Raw genomic sequence first — 22,628 nt, forward strand, 5'->3', positions numbered from 1 at the left:
ATTTTAATTTTTTTTTTTTTTTTAGTTTTTTAAAAGTTTATTTTGAAAGAGTGTGTGTGTCCACAAGCAGGGGAGGGGCAGAGAGGGAAAGAGAGAATCCCAAGCAGGCTCCTTGCTGTTAGCATGGGACCCAGTACAGGGCTCAAATTCTTGAACCCTGAGATAATGACCTGAGCTGAAATCAAGAGTTGGATGTTCACCAGACTAAGCCACCCAGGTGTCCCAATATATATATATATATTTTTAAAGTAATTTCTACACCTAATACAGGGCTGAAATCCACAACCCCAAGATCAAGAGTCACCACTTCACTGACTAGCCAGCCAGGCACCCCTAAATTTTTCTATTATGAGAATTTAGAATAGACATTCCTATATGAACAAAAAAGACATAGGCATATAGAAAACAGTAAAACAGGGATGCCTCTTAACCTTAGCCTGTGACTCTTGATTTCAGGGTTGTAAGTTTGAGCTCCATGTTAGGTGTAGAGTTTGCTTAAAAATAGAAATCTTAAAGAAAAGAAAGAAGGAAAACAGCAAAATAATATATATAAGTGCTGTCTTAAATGCAAATGAATTAAACACTAATCACAAGGCACAGATCGGCAGCATTGGTTTTGTTTTTAAATCCAACTATATACTGTCTTCAAGAAAATTTATATTCAAAGATATTAATAGGTTGAAAGTAAAAGGAATAAAATATGCCATGCAAACAGTAACCATAGAGAATAGGAGTTAATATAGTAATATCAGATGAAATAGACTTTAAGACAAAGATTGTTTTAAGAGTCGGGGCACCTAGGTGTCTCAGTGGGTTAAGTATCTGACCTCGCTCAGATCAAGATCTCGAGGTTTGTGCATTCAAGCCCTGCATTGAGCTTCTTGCTTATGGTGTGGAACCAGCTAGGATTCTCTCTTTCTCCCTTTTTTTCCCTCCCCCTCTACCACTTGCGCTCACGCTTTCTCTCTCTCCCTCTTGAAATGAATAAACTTTTTAAAAAGATTATTATGAGTCAAGAATGACAGTTTATAATGATAAAAGAGTCAATCCATCTAGAAGATAGAGTGATTATAAACCTATATGCACCTGCAACAGTGCTCCCAACATGAAGCAAAAATTTTAATAATTGGTGATAGAAATCGACAATTCGCTGGTAATAGTAGGAGATATCAGTACCCCACTTTTGATGATGAATATAACAACTAGCCAGAACGTCAACAAGGAGCCAGAAAATGTGAACAATACTATAACCCTACAAGACCTAATAGAAATCTATAGAACATTCCCTCAACAGCAGAATATCCCTATTTGTCAAGTACACATGCAACATTTTCCAGGATAGATCATATGTTAGGGCATAAAACAAGACTCAGAAATTTAAAGGATTGAAATCATACAAAGTATGTTATCTGACCACAATAGAATGAAGCTAGACATTGGTGACAAAGAATTGAGGAAATTCACAAGTATGTGGAAATTACAACTCCTAAAGAACCAAGAATTCAAAGAAGAAATCCCAAGAAAAATTAGGAAATATTTTGCGATGAATGAAAAGAAAAACCTAGCATACCAAAACTTTTAGGATGCAGCTAAAGCAGTTCTTAGAAGGAAATTTATAGCTGTTAAATGCCATGCTAAAAAAGGATAAAGTACTCAAATCAATAACCTAGCTTAAGGAACTAGAAAAAGAACAGCAAACAAAATAAAAAAAAATCCAGAATTCAAAGCCAGTAAGCAGAAAGAAGGAAATAATGACCATTAGAGCAGAAATGGCTGAAATAGAGTTCATTGAAATAGAAAACCAAGGAAGAAAACCAGCTAATCAAAAAATTGTTCTTTTATGAAAAATCAACAAAGCTGACAGACTTATAGTAGACTGACCAAGAAATAGAGAGAGAAGACCCAAAGTAATCAAGAATGAAAGAACATCACTGTCAGTCTTAGAGAAGAAGGCAGTGTTATATGGGAATACTGTGAACAGTTTTATTTTTGTTTCGGAGTTTTTTTAGTTTGTTTGAGTCTTTTTATTTCTTTTTGTTTGGGGTTTTTTTTGTTTATTTTGGGTTTTTTTGGTGTTTTAGTGAGAGAGTGAGGGATGGGCAAAAGAAGAGAGACTCCCAGGCAGAATCCATACCTAGCATGAAGCCCCTTGTGGGGCTCAACCCTACAACCCTGGGATCATGATCTAAGCCGAAATCAAGAGTCAGATGCTCAACTAACTGAGCCACCCAAGAACCCCTGTGAAGAGTTTAATACCAAGAAATTAGGTAACTTAGGAGAAATTGACGAACTTCTAAGGAGACATGTTTGTCAGTATTCTTTCAAGAAGAGAAAGAAAATCTGAATAGGTGATTAACAAATAAAGAGATTGAATTAGTAATTTCAAAACAAAACCCACACAGAAGAGCCCAGAAGTAAATAGTTTCCCTGGTGAATTCTACCGAATGTTTAAAGGTGAAATAAATGAGCAATCGATGTGGAAACCCATATGCCCTCGGGGCCTTCCTTTTTTTGGGCAACTTTGGGAAAATGGCAGACATTCCGACTGAGCATGTCTACCGAAAGCAGCCAACCATCTTTCAAAATAAGAAGAGGGCTCTGCTAGGGGTGCCTGGGTGACTCAGTCAGTTAGTTGACCTTCTGACTTTTGATTTTGGCTCAGGTCATGATCTTATGGTTTGTTGGACCAAACCCCACATTGGGCTTTGTGCTGACAATGTGGCACCTGTTTCGGATATTTTCTCTCTCTCAGACACACACAAACACAATAAACATAAGAAAAGACAGTTTTGCTTGGAGAAACCAGCAAGGAGAAGCTCCTGTGATACAACAAAAATAGTGGTCAGGGCTTCCAGATGCTCAAGGAGGCCGTTGAAGACACCTATATTGACAAGAAATGCCCCTTTTCTGAAATTGTCTAGTATGGTGACCAAGAAGAAGATGCAAAGGACCGTTGTCATCCACCAAGATTACCTCCACTACCTACGAAAGTACAACTGCTTTGAAAAACGCCACAAGAACACGTCTGTGCACCTGTCCCCCTGCTTCAGGGATATCTAGATTGGCAACATTGTCACAGTGGGAGTACCAGCCTTTGAGCAAGTCTGTGTGCTTCAGTGTGCTCACCGTCACCAAGGCTGCTGGTACCAAGAAGCAATTCCAGACATTCTGAGACTGAACATCTGCCCATACACCTGAAGAAAATAAAGTTATTTTCCCAGTAAAGAAAGAAAGAGAGAGAGAAAGAAAGGAAGGAAGAAAGAAAGAACGAACGAACTTAACAAACTTTTTGAAAAAAATGGAAGCAGGGGGAATACTTACTGATTCTTTGAGGTCAGTATTGTTCCAATACCAAAACCATATAAAGATATCACAAAACTATAGACTAGTATCATTTATTGGTCATTTGTGAATGTAGATACAATATTTCTCAGCAGAATACTAGCAACTGAATCCAACAACATATAAAAAGGATTATATACTAAAACCAAATAGGATTTGTTCTAGGAAAGCTGATTCAATATATAAAAAACAGTCAGTGAGATACTATATTAATACAATTAAGGGGGGGAAACATGAACATCCGAACAGATGAACAAGAAGCATTTGAAAAAACCCTTTTGTGATAAAAAGAAACAATAAAGTAGGAGTGGAAGGGAACTTCCTCAACCTGATAAAGACCATGGATAAAAAACCCTCAACTAACTTACTAACTAAAGACTGAAAATTTTACCCCCAAGATCAGGAACAAGAATTTTTGCCAGTTCTGTTCATTGCTATATTAGAGGTTCTCACCAGAGCAGTTAGACAAGAAAAAGAAACAAAAGCCATTCCAGTCAGAAAAGATGAAATCAAACTATAGCTCTTCACAGGTGGCATGGTCCTTGTATATATCATGAAGTTATGAGGGAGACCAGACCCAAAAGGCCATGTATATTATGACTGTATCCATATGAAATGTCCCGAATAGGCAAGTCCACAGAGACCAAAATTAAATTAGTGGTTGCTAGAGGTTGCCTAAAGGGGAAAAGAAAGAAAGACTGCTTATATGGGTACAGGGTTCCTTGTAGGTGTGGTGAAAGTGTTTCGGAATAAGATAGTGGTGATGGTTGTATAACCTGCGGTTACACTGAACACCTCTGAATTGTACACTTTAAGTTTTTATTTTTTATTTTTGGGAGAGAGTGCAAGTGGGAAAGGGGCAGAGAGAGATAAAGAAAGAGGATCTGAAGCCAGCTCTTCACCGACAACAGAGTCCCATGCAGAGTTTAAACCCACGTACTACGAGATCATGTCCTGAGCCGAAGTCGGACGCTTTACCAACTAAGCCACCCAGGTGCCCCGAATTGTACACTTTTTTTTTTAATATTTTATTTATTTTTGATACAGAGAGACAGAGCATGAGAGGGGGAGGGGCAGAGAGAGAAGGAGACACAGAATCTGAAGCAGGCTCCAGGCTCTGAGCTCGAGTCAGCACAGAGCCTGACGCGGGGCTCGAACCCACGAACGTGAGATCTGACCTGAGCCAAAGCCGGAGGCTTAACTGACTGAGCCACCCAGGTGCCCCTGTACACTTTTAAATTGTGAGCCAAGAGGATTCATGATCGCTACTTCTCATTTCAATTTACTCAAAATTTTTTATAAAGGTGAATCTTTTAGCTATTGAATTAGATACCAAATAATATTTATTTTGTTGCACTCTATTATTTTTAATAGAATACCCTAGTTTGCCATACATTGCAGCCAAACTATAGGAAATCAACTTTCTTCTGTGTGGGCAGTTTCCAACAGTGTTTCTGAGCACTAATATATCTTAATGTTATAAAGACAGTTATTAAAACTTAAAAGTAGATTACCTTTCAGTAATATTTTGTAATTATTAACTAGAGGTAATAAGTTCTAAAGTACGGAACACCATTTTTAGTTTTAATATTGAATGTCATTCTGTGCTGTAAGTAGGGTGTGGTCTGTTAGCTTGGATGTGAACGAAGCTCCAGTACAGTAATGGGTTTGGTTAAAACTCAGCCAACCAGAATAGAGTGTTAAATCTGCTCCCAGCTCTTCTCATCTTGAGTTAATTTTTGATATCATGCTATGTTTTTAACCTTAATCTGACATTATTTAAACTTAGAAAAATAATGTTTTAAGATAAGCAGTAAAACCATGATGACTGAAGCAAGACTCTACATTCTACCCCAAAGGACCTTGGTCTGTGTTGTTGCAGGAGCAGAATTCCCTTGAGGCCGTTTTTAATCAGCAGAGCCTTTTTCTTCTTGCCTACTCTTTCTTTTTCAACCCCTAATACCAACAGACAAATTGCTGAGTTGTGTCCTTTAAAAGATACTGACACACAGCCAGAGGCCAGTAAAGTAGAATTTGCATTTAGCAAGAGTCAGCCTCCAGTGTGGCTAATGTCATAATTGAGTGGAGAAGAGAATATCTAGGCCAGCCAACGTCTGCCTAAAACTGCTATTTCTGCCTCAGTGTTCAAAGGCACATTTAGCGACCCGGAGATGGGTTGAAATGACCAGGATTTACCTTCAGATTACTGTGGGTTTTTCTTGTGATGACGGTCCACTGTACTGTAATTCTGTTGTCTTTCTGTGTACGTAGGTCCACAGCACCACTGGATGCTTACTTTCAAGTGAGCCGGACCCAGCCTCATTTGTCAGTCACCTCTCAGGGTTCAGAGACCAGGAATCCGGTCTCTGAGGACTTGCAGGTCTCCGATAGTTCTGATTCTGACAGCTCCACAGAATATGAGGAAGTTGTCCAGGCGGAGGAACCTAGAACTGTTGTAGAAGGTGAGTATGTTGCTCAGTTTTGGATTCACAGGGCTAACACCCAGAAAGCTAGAAACTCTAGACTTGTGTTTTGATACTTTGCCTTTTGCCCCCAGATGACAGCAGATTGCTGCTTCATACAGTACAAAGCTTTCGCTGGCCATCATTCCATATAGAGGATTTGATCTGACTTGTAATTTAATGTGATTTGTGACCCAGTGAGGTGGTCACTTTGTAATAACATTTTATTTATTTTATTTATTTTTTTAATGTTTTATTTATTTTTGATACAGAGAGAGACAGAGCATGAGAGGGGGAGGGGCAGAGAGAGAAGGAGACACAGAACCGGAAGCAGGCTCCAGGCTCTGAGCTAGCGGTCAGCACAGAGCCTGACGCGGGGCTCGAACCCAGGAACGTGAGATCTGACCTGAGCCAAAATCGGAGGCTCAACCGACTGAGCCACCCAGGCACCCCTGTAATGACATTTTATATTCTCTTTTATTTTCTTGACATCTTAGAAGGACGTAGGGTTCTTTATTTAAAAGAAAAGCTTTGTAAATTCGGTACCCTATCTAGTCTGCCAGTTTTTAACATTAACACTATAATGCTATGTATTGTGCAAGTAGAGCTGTATTTAGCAGTAGTGGACAGAGACCCCTGGAGCCTATGTCCTGCTTGCCCTCTGATACCCCAGATTATGGTCTTTCCCCACTAAAAGGACCCAGGACTTCTTGGAGAAACGGCTTTCCAAGACCGGGATAGGAAACGAACATCATGAGCCTAGGGCATCTGTGCGAGAAAGCAAGGGAGCCATCTCAGAGAGTCGTCATGTCAGTAGGCCTGGGAGCAACCTTACAGGGGCTCGTAAGTGGCCTCGGATGGGAGAGTTGGAGCATCAAAACCAATAATGGGTGTGTTCTTGGAGTATGGATTGAAATATAGTTTGAAATAGATCAAATATGTGAAAAATCCTAACTTCATAATTATGTACTTTTTTTAAAAGCTCATTTATCAGCATCCTAAGTTATTATTAGAGCCCTGACTCATTACTCTGAAAACTGGTAAATAGAGGATTATGCATTTATCCTGTTTTCCCTGGGTGAACTATATTCAGGAAAACCAAATCTTGGTTGATGAAGGAGGTTTGGTTTTTTGTTGTTGATAAGAGTAGTTTAAGGCTTGCAACAAAATTGAGAGGAAGGTGCGGAGATTTCCACACACTCCTGTCCTCCCACGTGCACAGGCTCCCAGCTGTCAGCACCACACTCTGGGACGGGTGTGTTTAACCCACGGAACGTTCACCTCAAGTCTGTGCTACACCTTTGGGGTTTTCCATTCTGTGGGTTTCAACAAATGTATAATGACATACCCATCATTATAGAGTACTCTTACTGCCCTAAAAATTCTCTTTGCCTATTCATCCCTCCCTCCTACCCCCAAGAAAGTTTTTTTAAATAGAAAAACTCCAGCTAATATTGGAGCAGGAATGATGGGAAAAAGTCTTAATTTTTTGACTCCTAATGGAATTATGTATCTAGGCAAAGATCAGCAGTGGATCCTAAAACCATTAGGTTGAAAGGTTAATGGGATTCCTTTTAATGGAGGAAGCAAGTTGACCCTACCAGACCTTCTATATGTGTTGATGTGTTGCAATCAGAAATCTCTATGGGGGCATCTGACTGGCTCAGTCAGTGGAGCCTGCGACTGTGTCTCAGGGTTGTAAGTTGAAGCCCATGATGTGTGTAGAGATTACTTAAAAATAAAATTTAAAAAAGAAAGAAATATCCATAGCACTTAGGAAATACTGTTACTGTTTAAAAGATCCCTGAATCTACTTAAGACTCTAGGTAGAATCGGGGTGCCTGCGTGGCTCAGTCCATCAAGCGTCCAGCTTCAGCTCAGGTCATGATCTCACGGTTTGTGGGTTTGAGCCCCGCATCAGGCTCTGTGCTGACAGCTTAGAGCCTGGAGCATCTTTGGATTCTTTTTTTTTTTTTTAATGTTTTTAATTTATTTTTGAGAGACAGAGAGAGACAGCATGAGCAGGGGAGGGTCAGAGAGAGAGGGAGACACAGAATCCGAAGCAGGCTTCAGGCTCTGAGCTAGCTATCAGCACAGAGCCTGACGCGGGGCTCAAACTCATGAACCGTGAGATCATGACCTGAGCCAAGGCCGGAAGCAGGACACTTAACCGACTGAGCCACCCAGGCGCCCGTTGCTTCAGATTCTATGTCTCCCTCTCTCTCTGCCCCTCTCTGCCTCAGGCTCTGTCTCTCTCTGTCTTAAAAAATAAATAAACATTAAAAAAAAAAAAGGATTCTAGGTAGAATCACCAGGTTGTACAGTTTGCAGTAAGTAGAAGAACAAGGTAAAAATACCTCACAGATGCAACCACTTAAATCTACAATGTGTTCCATTCTTCAAATGGAACGCCTAGAAAAAAGATCTAGATATATATGAAAGTCTAATGAAGGGGAATATCTCAAATCAGTGGAAAAAAGACAGACTTTTAACTTAGTATTGTAAAAACTGGATTGCTACCTGGAAAACAGTAAAAATGGATTCATTCCTCACACCATAAATTAAGAAATAAGTGGATCAGAGACCTAGTGTAAAAAAAGAAACCATATTATTATTAGAATAATACATAAGTGATAAGACCCAGAAGTAAGGAGTACTTTGAAGTCTAGAGGCAATTCAATAAAATTACATTAATTTTTTTTTTAGTTTATCACAGTGAGCCAGCATAGATATTTTATGATTCCACTTACATAAAATGTCTAGGGAAGGCAAATCTATGGAGAAAAAGTAGATTAGTGGTTGCCTGTGGCTGCAGGTGCGGATGGGAGAGGATTCTGAATTGGCATGAGGAATCTTTAGGAGATGATAGAAATGGTTTAAAATTGGATTGTGGTGATGGTTGTACAGCTCTGTAAATTTACTATAAATGAAAGTTACTATCATGAGGAAGCAATTGGTCAAATCCAGGATGTAGACATTTTATAAGACAAATGACCAGATTTCTCAAACAAATAACAAGACAGAAGAGGTCAATTTTAATTAAGAATTTATATTCCTCAACAGACCTCATTAGAAGAGTGAAATGATAAGCCACTCCCTGGAGAAGTCGGCCGAAATACATATATCCGAAAAGGGCTTATGTTTAGGATATCTCAATAACTCCTACAACCTAATAGAAAAATGGGCAACAGATTTGAACAGGTACTTCCAAAAGAGGATAGGGAAAGAGACACTAAATATATAAAGAGACTTCATTAGTCAGCAGGGAAATACAAATGAAAACCACAGTGCGGTGACCAATAAGCATCCACCACTACAGCCAAAATTTGACAATGAGAATATCGAGTATTGGAGAAGATAGAAAGCAGCCAGACCTCTTACGCTCTGCTGGTGGGAGAGTAAACTGGTCCTGACATTTAGGCGGTATCTTTACAAACTGATGTATGTATATGAAACCCATGGCTCAGCAGTTCCACTTCTACGTATAGAATCCAAGAAAGGGGTACACGTGTTCAACAGAAACATACAAGCATGTAGCAGCAATGTCCGTACTGGCAGAAAACTGAAAGCCACCCAAATGCCCATCAGCAGTAGCGTGGATAAATGTTACATATTTACACAGTGAAACACAACAGTGAAAATAAATGAACCACAACTCCACATATTAGTATGGAAGAATCTTACAAACAACGTCGAATAAAATTAGCAGATGCAAAAAAGTGGGTAACTCTGAAATGCCACTTATATACAAAAATAAGCAAATAAATAAATAAATGGTGCTAGAATTGTATGAGGTGGTTACCTTTGGTGGGGGCAAATCATCTCCCTCCTCCCCCGGAAGTAGGAAGGACATAAGGTGTAAACAACTTGCTTGGAGTTGTTGGTGGTGATATTCTGGTTTATAGTTCAGTTCGTGAGAACTCACTGAACCTGAATACTTAGGATATACTTTTCTCTTATGTACGTTATATTTAAGTAAAAGTTTTTGGGATTTTTGTTTTGTTTTTATAAAGAGCCAGTTTAAAGGGACTCCCACTGGCCTGTGATGGGATTATTAGAGCCTCAAAGAGAAAAATCACTAAAACTTAAAAATTACCTCCTTGACCATTAATGAGGGGTTTGAAAGGTTGATAAGGAACCTGACAGTCTAGGGCTCAGACCACCTGAACCCATTATGAGCCTCCTGATGCACTGTGATCAGAAGCACACAACCAGAGGGGCCAGGATGGCTCAGTTGAATGTCTGACTTCGGCTCAGGTCATGATTTCACAGCTTGTGGGTTTGAGCCCTACATCGGGCTCTGTCCTGACAGCGTGGAGCCTGGAGCCTGGTATGGATTCTGTGTCTCCCTCTTTCTGGGCTCCTCCCCTGCTTGTGTTCTGTCTTTGTCTCTCAAAAATAAATAAGTGTTTAAAAAATTAAAAAAAAAACACACAACCAAAGAAGTATTCTTGCAGCTCTTCTTCTTGGCAGGAAACAAAATTGAACCCACTGAAGCCCCTAGATTTAACTGCCAGTTTATAGGAAATATAGGCGCTAGAGCAGGCAGTTAAGCAATACCCCAAGGAAGCAGTCAAGTCTGGGAAATAGAGTATTTCAGAAGACAAATAACCAGGTATCTTCCCACAAATCAGTGATAGGGAAGGGATAAAAATGAATCAAGGACAGTTGTTAGAGTGAAAAAAAAGTCACAGATGTGATAGTCAAACTCATTGTGGAGGGCTTGTTTAGATTCTGATGGCAATAAATGTACTGTAACGGGCAACTTGAAAACAACTGGGAAATTTTGAAATATGCATATTTAAGAATATCCAAAATAAGTTAAAAAATAAATTTACTGCCTCAGCTTAGGGAAACATACAGCAATACTGCCAGTTAGAAATGGAAAGCTGTGGTGAGCTAGGCTTTCCTGCAAGTGTCTCATTCCTGACTTCTGTCTTTTGTGCACTACTAACCTTATCATTTCTGGAAATGACTTTGCAGAGCAAGTAGGAGGTACCTCAACAGAACCAGAAGTTACGAGTATGCATGAAGGAGAGACACTCCCCAAACAGGTAATAAGAACAGTCTTTTAAATGAAGTGGTGATTTGCATTTAAAGAAGAGGCCTGAGGCTAAAGTGGAAAGTTTGGGAGGTCAGGATGTGGATCCTGTCTACTCATTTATGTGGCTCCTTCATCATAGGTTTAAAAAAGCAGGGGGAGGGGCACCTGGGTGGTTCGGGTGGTTCAGGTGGTTAGGCGTCCTGCTTGGGCTGACTGACGTCATGATTTCGTAGCTCATGGGTTCAAGCCCTGCGTTGGACTCTGTGTTGACAACTCAAAGCCTGGAGCCTGCTTCAAATTTTGTGTCTCCCTCTCTCTCTGCCCTTTTCCCACTCATGCTCCATCTCTCTCTCTCTCTGTCTCTGTCTGTCTCTCAAAAATAAACAGTTAAAAAAAATAATAAAAATTTTAAAAAGCAGGGGTAGATGTGAGGATAACTTGTCCTGCCTACCTAACAAGGTTAAGTTTTGATTAAAATAGTGGATATGAATGCAGTTTATGAAATATCTAGCAAAATATGATTGCTTTGTGATAAACAATTTTTGTTTTTAAAAATAACACATAGTCCTTAATACAAGTTATTTGCATTTATTATTTAAATTTACATTTGTTATTTAAATTTATTTGTTACACAAATGTTCTATTTATAAATTCACACAAAGGGATCCTATTATACTTTTATCAGTATATAAAGTTGAATCTCATTATTATGAATCGTTGCATAGTGTTCCATCTATAAATAAATTTTTAGTTAACTCTTCTTTTTCATACACACTATGGTTTTTCTTTCTCTCGCTCTTTGTTTCCTTCCTTCCTTCCTTCCTTCTTTTTTCCTTCCTGGTACAAGTTCATGCTTTGTACAGTTGTCTTACAAGTATTTGTGACTATTTGTGGAGTGTATTTCTAGCAGAGAGATCACTCTGTCAACGGAAAGATACATAGGGGTGCCTGGGCAGCTCAGTTGGTTAAGCGTCCAGCTCTTGATTTTGGTTCAGGTCATGATCTCCTGGCTGGTGGGATTGAGCCCCACATCAGGTTCTATGCTGACGGCATGGAGCCTGCTTGGGATTCTCTCTCTCTGTCCATCCCCTGCTCAGATGCACACACTCTCCATCTCTCTCTCAAAATCCCGGTAACTGCCAGGCTTGTTTTGTTTTGTTTTTAGATCTTTGTAAAGATAGCTCCTTTTCTTTATTTGAATGAAAAACATATCTAAGAATTTCCCAAGATCAAGGGGTGGTAGTATTTTCCTGGCTTGTTCTGTGTTCAGATTGAATTACACAAAGAATGACAAATGATTCAGAGCTGTTGGCAGCTTTGCTACAGTGTTTTCAATTGGGTTTGTATTGTTTTTGTGTGATGGTGTTGATGTGATGGAGTTGCACGTCCGATTCAAGACTGATGTGCATTCTCTCTGATTTGAATGTATTCTGGTTTCCATCCAGTCTCCCCAGAAGACCAATCCTCTTCTGTCTTTTGTGTCTATGGATGATGAAGAAGGAGACACTTGCACAATATGTTTTGAACATTGGACCAATGCTGGGGATCACCGACTCTCAGCATTACGCTGTGGACACCTCTTTGGGTACAAGTGCATTTCTAAGTGGCTCAAGGGACAGGCACGAAAATGTCCTCAGGTAAGAACCTTAGATAAGGACTGTGTGTGTGCACATTTAGCATGTTAGGTCCAAATTCCTAGAACCACACTGACTTTGTCTTGTTGGGCTCTTTAGTGCAACAAGAAAGCCAAGCACAGTGACATCGTGGTTCTTTATGCCCGAACCCTGAAAGCTCTGGACACAAGTGAACATGAGCAAATGAAAAGGTAGGTGACAAGGATCGGACTACCAGAAAAATCTGAACAGGGCGTTATGAGTCGCTCTTAATGAGGCTCTGAGGCTTTACTTGCACCATCCTGGAGATCACTGGCAGTCTGTGTCACACTGTGCTTTATAATACATGTCTGATTCCTTCTAAGGGGGTCTGCGTGCTGTGATCTCCATAGAGTGGTAAAAATGAGATTTTGGGTGCCTGGGTCGCTCAGTCGGTAAGCGTCTGACTTCGGCTCAGGTCATGATTGCGCAGTTCATGGGTTCGAGCCCTGCCTCAGCTCTGTGCTGACCGATAGCTCGGAGCCTGGAGCCTATCTTTGGATTCTGTGTCTCCCTATCTCTCTGACCCTCCCCTGCTCTCTCTCTCTCTCTCTCTTTTTCTCAGAAAATAAATAAAATATTAAAATTTTTTTTTGAAAATGAGGTTTTGGAGGAGCATCAGGGTGGCTCAGTCAGTTAAGTGTCTGACTTAGGCTCAGGTCATGATCTCGCAGTTCATGGGTTCGAGCCCCGCATCAGGCTTTGTGCTGACAGCCTGGAGCCTGGAACCTGCTTCGGATTCTGTGTCTCCCTTTCTCTTTGCCCCTCCCCTGCTCATACTCCGTCTCTCTCTCTGTGTCTTGCAAAAATAAATAAAATGTTTTTAAAAAATGAACTATTGGGATCTCATCAAAATAAAAAGCTTCTGCACAGCAAAGGAAACTATCAGCAAACCTAAAAGGCAATAGACAGAATGGGAGAAGATATTTGCAAACGACCTGTCAGGTTAAGGGTTAGTATCCAAAATCTAAAGAATTTATCAAACTCAGCACGCATAAAATTAATAATCCAGTGAAGAAATGGGCAAAAGACACGAATAGATACTTCTCCAAAGAAGACATCCAGATGGCCAACTGACGCATGAAAAAATGCTCAACATCAGTCCTCATCAGGGAAATACAAATCAAAACCACAACGAGGTACCACCTCACACCTGTCAGAATGGCTAACATTAACAACTCAGCCAACAACCAATGCGGCAAGGATGCAGACAAAGAGGATCTCTTTGGCACTGCTGGTGGGAATGCAAACTGGTGCAGCTTCTCTGGAAGACAGTATGGAGGTTCCTCAAAAAATGAAAAATAGAACTACCCTATGACCCAGCAACTGTCCTGCCAGGTATTTATAAAATACCTGGTGATGAAATACTGGTTAGTACTCCTTCGCTCACAGGAGAGGAACTGTAGTTTAGCTGCCAAACTAAAAATGAAAACCAGCATTATCACTGAGAAACCCACTGGAGTCTAATTCAAGCATGACTGAATTGAGGGCCAGGAATCTGCCTTCCTCCTCTGTTCAGCTCTGCTTTCTTGTGCACAGGCTTCATTTTTGTTTTTTTACTTTTTATTTATTTTTACAGGACTTTTTAAAAATTGAAATATAGTTGACACACAGTTATATTAGTTTCAGGTGTACAACATAGTGATTTGATAACTCCGCATGTTATGCTATCTATGCTCATCACGAGTGTAGTTGCCATCTGTCACCATACAATATTACAGTACCATTGAGTATATTCCCTATGATGTATCTGTCTCCCCATGACTTTGTTCCTTTTTAAAAAAATTTATTGTTTAATTTACATCCAAGTTAGCATCTAGTGCAACAGTGATTTCAGGAGTAGATTCCTTAATACCCCTTACCCATTTAGCCCATCCCCCCTCCCACAACCCCTCCAGCAACCCTGTTTGTTCTCCATATTTAACAGTCTCTTATGTTTTGTCCTCCTCTCTGTTTTTGTTATTTTTGCTTCCCTTCCCTTATGTTTATCTGTTTTGTATCTTAAAATCCTCATATGAGTGAAGTCTTATGATACTTGTCTTTCTCTGACTAATTTCACTTAGTATAATACCCTCCATTTTCATCCATGTAGTTGCAAATGGCAAGATTTCATTCTTTTTGATTGTGGAGTAATACTTCATTGTATATACATATACCACATCTTTATCCATTCATATGTCAGTGGACATTTGAGGTCTTTCCATACTTTGGCTATTGTTGATAGTGCTGCTATCAACATTGGGGTGCATGTGCCCCTTCAAAACAGCACATCTGTATCCCTTGGGTAAATACCTATTAGTGCAATTGCTGGGTCATAGGGTAGTTCTATTTTTCATTTTTTGAGGAACCTCCATACTGTCTTCCAGAGAAGCTGCACCAGTTTGCATTCCCACCAGCAGTGCCAAAGAGATCCTCTTTCTCTTGCCGCATTGGTTGTTGGCTGAGTTGTTAATGTTAGCCATTCTGACAGATGTGAGGTGGTACCTCGTTGTGGTTTTGATTTGTATTTCCTTGGTGATGACTGATGTTGAGCATTTTTTCATGCGTCGGTTGGCCATCTGGATGTCTTTGAAGAAGTGTCTATTCGTGTATTTTGCCCATTTCATCACTGCATTATTTGTCTTTGGGTGTAGAGTTTGATAAATTCTTTACAGATTTTGGATACTAACCCTTAATCTGATAGGTCGTTTGCAAATATCTTCTCCCATTCTGTCTATTGCCTTTTAGGTTTGCTGATAGTTTCCTTTGCTGTGCAGAAGCTTTTTATTTTGATGAGGTCCCAATAGTTCATTTTTGTTTTTGTTTCCCTTGTCTCCGGAGACTTGTTGAGTAAGAAGTTGCTGCGGCCAACTCATCTTACTTTTTGTATACAATTCATGACTACTTGGAACATGCTCCAAATCTTAATCTCTTGTTCCCTATAATAGGCTTAATGATACTTTAAACAAAACAATAAAAAAAAAAAAAGAGGATCTGGCACATGGCTTACATGCTGCCATTTTTTGCTGTTTGTGTCCCTAAGCCCTCCTACAGCAGCTCTCTCCATGAAAGTTGCCTAAGTAAAGCTTTGCACATGCAGTGATATGCACGAACTTATTAGGGTTTTGGAAGCCTGAGAACAATTGCTGATAACACTACTTTAAAATAAACTTTAAGAACATTCAAAAAAAACACCCCCCACTGAAAGGGTGTAGGGACAAGGGTTTACTCACAACAGTGCTGGTAAGAATGTACACCAACACAATTATTTAGAGGCCCTTGGCACATGCTTTAAAAGCTTTTAAAAGTAAATCTACTTCAGGCATTCTAAAGAAACAAAGATTTAATGAGACTTCATTTAAGCATAGTTAATAATCTGGAGGCACCTGGGTGCTCAGTCCGTTAAGCATCTGACTTCAGCTCAGGTCATGATCTAATGGTCAGTGGGTTCAAGCCCCATGTCAGGCTCTGCGCTGAAGGCTCAGAGCCTGGAGCCTGCATCAGATTCTGTGTTTCCCTCTCTCTGACCCTTCCCCTGCTTAGGCTCATGTGCACGCACGCTCTCTCTTTCTCTCTCTCTCTCAAACATTAAAAAAATTTAAGCATTGTTAATCAAAACTGAGAGAAATTAACTGGTTGAATAAACTCTGGCATATTCATATGATAAAATTCCACATATTTATTTAAACTGATGTTAAAGTGGGGTGCCTGGATGGCTCAGTTGGTTAAGCGTCCAACTTGGGCTCAGGTCATGATCTCACAGTTCATTAGTTCAGGCTCTGTGCTGACAGCTCAGCCTGGAGCCTGCTTCGGATTCTGTGTCTCCCCCTCTCTCTGCCCCTCCCCTGCTCATGCTCTGTCTCTTTCTGTCTCTAAAATAAAATAAACTGCTGTTAAAGTGCGCATATTTTGTCATGTGAAAGTACGTTATGGTGATTATATTTTTGTGAAGTGGAAAAAGGAAATACTATAGGTTGTCACTGAGTAGTGGAATTACAGGTGATTTTAATTTTCTACCTTATTTTTTTATTTGGTCCAACAAATACTTATTTGATCCAATAAATACTTAGCATTTTTTATGGTAGCTGTGGGGAGAGAACAATTTTGTTGAAAAAGCTAACTTTGTAGGTATAGCTGTTAATGTATGATTGTATTTAAAACTTGGCTAATTACTCAAAAAAAGAACTCCCAACAAACAAAAATCCAGGACCAGTTACAGGTGAAATCTACCAAACGCTTAAAGAAGAGTTAATACTTCCCAAACTTTTCCCAAAAAATAGAAGAGAAAGGAAGACTTCCAAATTTGTTCTATGAGGCAAGTGCCTCCTAATACCAAAACCAGATAAAGGCACCACAAAAGAGAGAGAGAGAGAACTATAGGCTAATATCCCTGATGAACATACTACAGCAATCCTCAACAGGATGAGCAAACCAAAGCCAACAATACATTAAAAAAAATTTTTTTCCCACATGATCAAGTGGGTTTTATTCTTGGGATACAAAGGTGATCCATTATTTGCAAATTAACCAGTGTGATATATCATCTCAATAAGAGAAAGGTTAAGAAGCATGAAATCATTTCAGTAAATGCAGAAAAAGCATTTGACAAAGTACAACATTCATTCATGATAAAACCCTCAGCAAACTAAGTTCAAAGGGATTATATCTCAACACAATAAAGGCCATATATGAAAAACCCGTCATCCCTAAAAAATTGAGAGCTTTTCCCCTAAGGTCAGGAATGTCCACTCTCACCACAGCAGTCAGACAAGAGAAATAAAATAAGAAAAATAAAAGGCATCTCGATTGGGAAGGAAGAAGTGAAACTTTCACTATTTGCTGATGACATGATAGTATATGTAGAGAACCCAAATATTGCCAAAAACTACTAGAACCGATAAATGAATTCAATTTGCAGGATAAAAAATTAGTGTACAGAAATCTGTTACGTTTCTATATGCTCATGATGAAGCAGCAGGAGAGAGTAAGAAAACAATCCCATTTATAACCCCCAAAACCTAAGAAGTTACTTGAGAGGTGAAAGACCTATACTCTGAAAACTATAAAAAAATTGGTGAAAGAAATTAAAGATGACCCAAAGAAATGGAAGATACTCCATGCTCATGGATTGGAAGAACAAATATTGTTCATGTTGCCTATGTTCCCTATCCTCTTTAGAAAATGTGAACATTTTGGAAAGGCTAGTACAGAGGCTTAAATGAACACCCTTGTACTTGACTTTATCAGGTCTTAACAGTTTGTCATATTTAAGGCCCTAAATAAATAAATAAATCATTATAGATAGAGTAAACACTTCCTTGGGAACTACATTCACCTTAATTCCATCACTTTCTCCAGAGGATTTATACCCATAAATCTTGTTATAGTGTGATTTAGGAAGGTGTTACACTTTATGCAAATGTTGTTGGATTGTAATTTTCCTCTGTAACCTATTTTTTTGTTTAGTATTTTGATTGAGGCACATATCCTAGTTGGTATAGCTCTAGCTTACTCATTTTAATTTCTGTATAGTGTTCTAGTTCTGTAATTTAAAATTTCCCTTCCATATTTTATAGTGGTAGACAGTTAAAGTGGTTTCCAGTTTTTGTAGTATAAGTCACAGTGCAGAGAGATGAGCCATAGTCTCTTTAAGTCTAAAAATGGAATTACTTTTTCATAGGTCACATGTAATTTCAACTTTACTAGATATTGTCAAATTGTTCCTCCAAGAAGCTGTTCCCAATATATATTTCCACCAACATAAGTCAGATTTCTCATTTTTTCATACACTTATCTACTTTGTATTATCAGACTTAATTTTGATGGTCTCATGAAGTGAAGTATTATTTACTTAATTTGCATTTCCTCAGTTATTAATGAAGTTGGACATACTCTTCTGTTTTATTTATATTATTTGTTCATTTATATTGAGTAAAATACATGGCTTGTTTCTTAGTGATCTATAGTTTTTTGTGTTTTCCTTATACAGTTGACCCAGGGGTCAGAGGCTCCAACCCATGCCTCAGTGGAAAATCCACATACAACTTTTAACTCCCCAAAACCTGAACTACTTATTAATAGCCTACTGTTGACTAGAAACCTCACTGGTAACATAAAGAGTGGATTAACCTATATTTTACATGTTATATGTATTACTGTATCCTTACAATAATACCTCTTAATTTTTTCCATATTTCTAGCCTACACAGTTTGTGTGTTTTTTCAAATTGTTGCAGATTTCCAAAAATTTTTCCAGTGCGTATATTGAAGAAAATCCACAGTAAGTGGACTGGCGCGGTTCAAACCCTGTTGTTCAAGGGTCGGCTGCACAGATTCCTCGTTGCCTGTGTATTTTGCAGAGACCGCCCCGAGTCTGCGGCTTGTCTCTGTAACTTGTTTACCGTATCTTTGGTTGAATATGAGATTTTAATTTTAACACAATCATTTATCACTTGTTTTGTGGGGAGTTTTTTGTCTCCACTACTTGAAGATCATGAAGATGTAACGTCATTAAAGGTCTTTAAAATGTTTGCTTTTTACCTAGGTTTTAAATACTTCTTAAATCTAGTTTACGGTGAGTTGTTGTAGTGCAATTATTAAGTAATATGTTCTTCCTGTGTCAGCTTTCACTGCCACCTCTGTCCTCGAACACGTTTCTGTCTATGAACGGACTCCTCTTAGGTTCGGTGGTCTCTTTGTTAATTCTCACCCCAGTCTTCCCAGGTTGTAGCTTTAAAACACATCCCCCCACCTTGTTCTTCAAATTGACTTTGCTATTCTTGGCACTTTGCTCTTCCGTATTAATTTTAAAATTAGTTCACTAAGTTCCATTTAGTGTAATTTTTTTTTTTATGTCTTTTTTATTTATTTTTAGAGACAGAGAGAGACAGCGCGAGCAGGGGAGGGTCAGAGAGAGAGGGAGACACAGAATCTGAAGCAGGCTCCACACTCTGAGCTAGCTGTCAGCACAGGGCCCGACGCGGGGCTCAAACCCACAACTGGTGAGATCATGACCTGAGTCGAAGCCGGCCGCTTAACCGACTGAGCCACCCAGGCGCCCCGATTTAGTGTAATTTTAATCAAGATCTCAAAGGGAACTTTTGAAATCTTGATTGAAGTTGCATTACGTTTTTGAGAAGTTCCATCTTCATGATTTTGCGTCTTTCTAGCCATGAGCATTCTGTAATATCCTTCCACTTACTCACTGTTGTCTGGTCCCTTTTACAAGTGTACTCTGCCTCACAAAGGTCTTGCATGCTCTTTAACTTTGTTCCCAGGTTGCTATGGTTAGAACTGGTGTTGTACATGAATTTTTTTCTATTATATTTACTAATCAATTATCTGGCATATGGATCTAAATTTATTTTTTTTTCCTTAAGTCTGTGTTTTTAGTTATCTCTCCACCCAACATGGGTCCCGAGCTCACAACCCCACGATTAAAAGACACACGCTCTTCCACTGAGCCAGCCAGGTGCCCCAATCTAATTTTCTTGATCTTAATTCCACCACCTTGTGGAGCTCTAATAATTTGCAGATTCTCTTGACTTTTCCATGAAGATAAATAGGGTGGCTTTATCTCTTCCTTTCCAGTTTTCATCTTTTTTCTAGCCTATCTTGTTGGAGTGGAAAAAATTTTTATTTTTATTTTTTTGCATTTCATATTTTAAAAGTGTCCTTAGATGGGGCACCTGGGTGGCTCGGTCGGTTAAGCATCTGACTTCGGCTCAGGTCATGATCTCGCAGTTCGTGAGTTTGAGCCCCGCATCAGGATCTCTGCTGACAGCTCAGAGCCTGGAGTCTGCTTTGGATTCTGTGTCTCCCTCTCTCTCTGACCCTCTCCTGCTCATGCTCTGTCTCTCTCTGTCTCTCAAAAAGTTAATAAACATTAAAAAAAAGAAAGAGTCTTTAGGCACATATAAATTTATAATTTTTTTCTTGGTGAATGTATTTTTTCCTTATGCATGGTTCCTTTTTATACCTATTCATGCTTTTACATTCTGAATGGTCTTAGCATTTTCCCAGTATATACTTTCTATCAGCCTCATTTTTGTAGTGTTATTTAATTTCAGTATCTGATGAACGGCTGATAGTTTATTTTCTTTTAGTCCAGCAAATAACTTTGGTCTTTTAACATGCGATTTTACTCTTTTAACTTAGCCCTGACTCAGACAGTAAGCTTGGCTCTGTTCCCTCATTCAGCATTTTTGCATTTTTAGTCTCATTCCTTAGTAAGAACCAGACTCCTGGTCCTCGCTACCTGCCTTAGCACTGAACCCCAGTGACTTCATGAGTTCACCCCCACGTGCTACTTTTCTGTAGTGTTTCTGGATGTGAAAGATTTTTCTTCTGTTATATTTTATTCACCATTATGACATATTTACAGCAAAGGATTTATATCACAGCATGAACTTCATCTGATAGTTTGATGGGAAATCTCCTGCACCCTTCCTAATCTCCATCGTTGTTGGCTTCTCCTTCTAGTTCCTTCCTGAAGGAGCAGATGCTCAGGAAGCAGGCCGAGTTAGAGTCGGCACAGTGCCGGCTCCAGCTTCAAGTCCTCACGGACGAATGCGCTAAGCTTCGTAGTCGTGTCCAGGTAGGTTTGCCCTTTCTAACCCAGAGAACTTTTGGGATAGGAATGGAAGAGGAATCTAAATACAGCTTCGTTCATCTCAGATACAAATAAGGATTTTACCACCTTTTTCAGGAAATAAACAAGACCAACTGTTTCATTCTTGATTAGGGCATTTGTCTGAAGCGTGCACACTTTAGGATGAATTCTGGAATTTGAACTTTTGAAAAATTAAACAGCTAACTGACAATTTGAACCTTAAGTCATTTTTACCTCCCAGAATCTACCCCTAAAATGAGGGGTTTAGACAAGATGACCATTAAAGACTTTCCGCCCTACTCTTTTATGATCTGTGCTCTCCTTGGTTCAGTTGCTTGTTGAAATACTGTAAAAATGGTGTCAGTCCTCTAGGATTCGCATCAGCATTTTCATATAATGGTAAAGAAATCTCATATTAAATCCAGGAATTGTGCATGAGGAGAATATCAAATGAAAAGGCTGCACATTTACAAAATCATTTTCATTTTAGGATTTGCAAAAACTTCTTGTGCAGCATCGGGAGCAGATTTCACAGCAGCCGGGGGCCTCCCAGGCCCGCTTCCCGAGCTGCCTGCCCTCCAGCCAGGGCCAGCACAAGTACCATTCCCAGAAGACCTTCACGGTGTCCCAGACAGGAAACTGCCGAATCATGACATACTGTGATGCTCTGAGCTGCCTGGTGGTGTCACAGCCTTCTCCTCAGGCCTCCTTCCTTCCAGGTGACTGATCCAGAACCTCAGCCTTCATGTTCCTTATTGGACTCCATTTATTTCTCTCCTCTCTTTGTGGGGAATCCAGGACTCACTAGTGGATGATCACTGACCACAGCCCAGTGAATCACCTTTGCTAGTCTGTTCATGAGCTACTCTGAGGTAGTGCAAAGATACCTTTAGTGTCTGTTGGCTTTGTCCTGAAAATCTGTTCACCCAGAGCTCAGAAATGCTAATAACTGTGATAAAGTAAGCGAAGATAGGGCACTTGGAAGTATAGGTTACTAGAACAGGACAGCACTCCCTGTATGCCCCGTTAAAGTCACACATTCACGGAAGCACCTAACTGGCTTAGTTGGTAGAGCCTGTGACTTAAGTTTGAGCCCCGTGTTGGGAGCAGAGATTACTTAGGGAAAGAAAAAAATTTTAATAAATATGGTCACAGATGCTTTTTTTTTTTATTTTATTTTTGAGAGAAAGAGTGCAAGCAGGGGAGGGACGGAGAGAGGGAGGCATAGAATTCGAAGCAGGCTCCAAGCTCTGAGCTGTCCGCACAGAGTCCCACGTAGGGCTTGAACTCATGGAGTGTGAGATCATGACCTGAGCTGAAGTCTGACACCCACCTGACTGAGCCACACAGTGCCCCTGATTCTTTTTTCTTTTTTAGTGTTTTATTTTTATTTTTTGAAAGAGAGCGTAAGTAGGGGAGGGGCAGAGAGAGTGGAGAACAGAGGACCCAAAGCAGGCTCTATGCTGACAGGCTGACAGCAGCAAGCCTGATGTGGCGCTTGAACTCACAAACTATGAAATTATGACCTGAGCTAAAGT

General features: G+C 39.6%; 1 protein-coding gene and 1 pseudogene across 1 annotated transcript in view; both read left to right on the forward strand.

Moving 5' to 3' along the window:
* Positions 1-22,628, forward strand: part of RFWD3 (ring finger and WD repeat domain 3) — a 45,294-nt gene that overhangs the window by 10,641 nt on the left and 12,025 nt on the right. Inside the window, exons 3-8 of the mRNA XM_029925780.1 lie at positions 5,614-5,804; positions 10,788-10,858; positions 12,294-12,485; positions 12,582-12,673; positions 20,961-21,075; positions 21,581-21,809. Of these exons, the coding sequence (XP_029781640.1) occupies positions 5,614-5,804; positions 10,788-10,858; positions 12,294-12,485; positions 12,582-12,673; positions 20,961-21,075; positions 21,581-21,809 (890 nt within the window). The remainder of the gene's footprint in view (positions 1-5,613; positions 5,805-10,787; positions 10,859-12,293; positions 12,486-12,581; positions 12,674-20,960; positions 21,076-21,580; positions 21,810-22,628) is intronic.
* LOC115280713 lies at positions 2,530-3,172 on the forward strand (annotated as a pseudogene).

Source organism: Suricata suricatta, chromosome 16 (assembly GCF_006229205.1).
Source record: "Suricata suricatta isolate VVHF042 chromosome 16, meerkat_22Aug2017_6uvM2_HiC, whole genome shotgun sequence".
NCBI classification, from domain to species: domain Eukaryota; kingdom Metazoa; phylum Chordata; class Mammalia; order Carnivora; family Herpestidae; genus Suricata; species Suricata suricatta.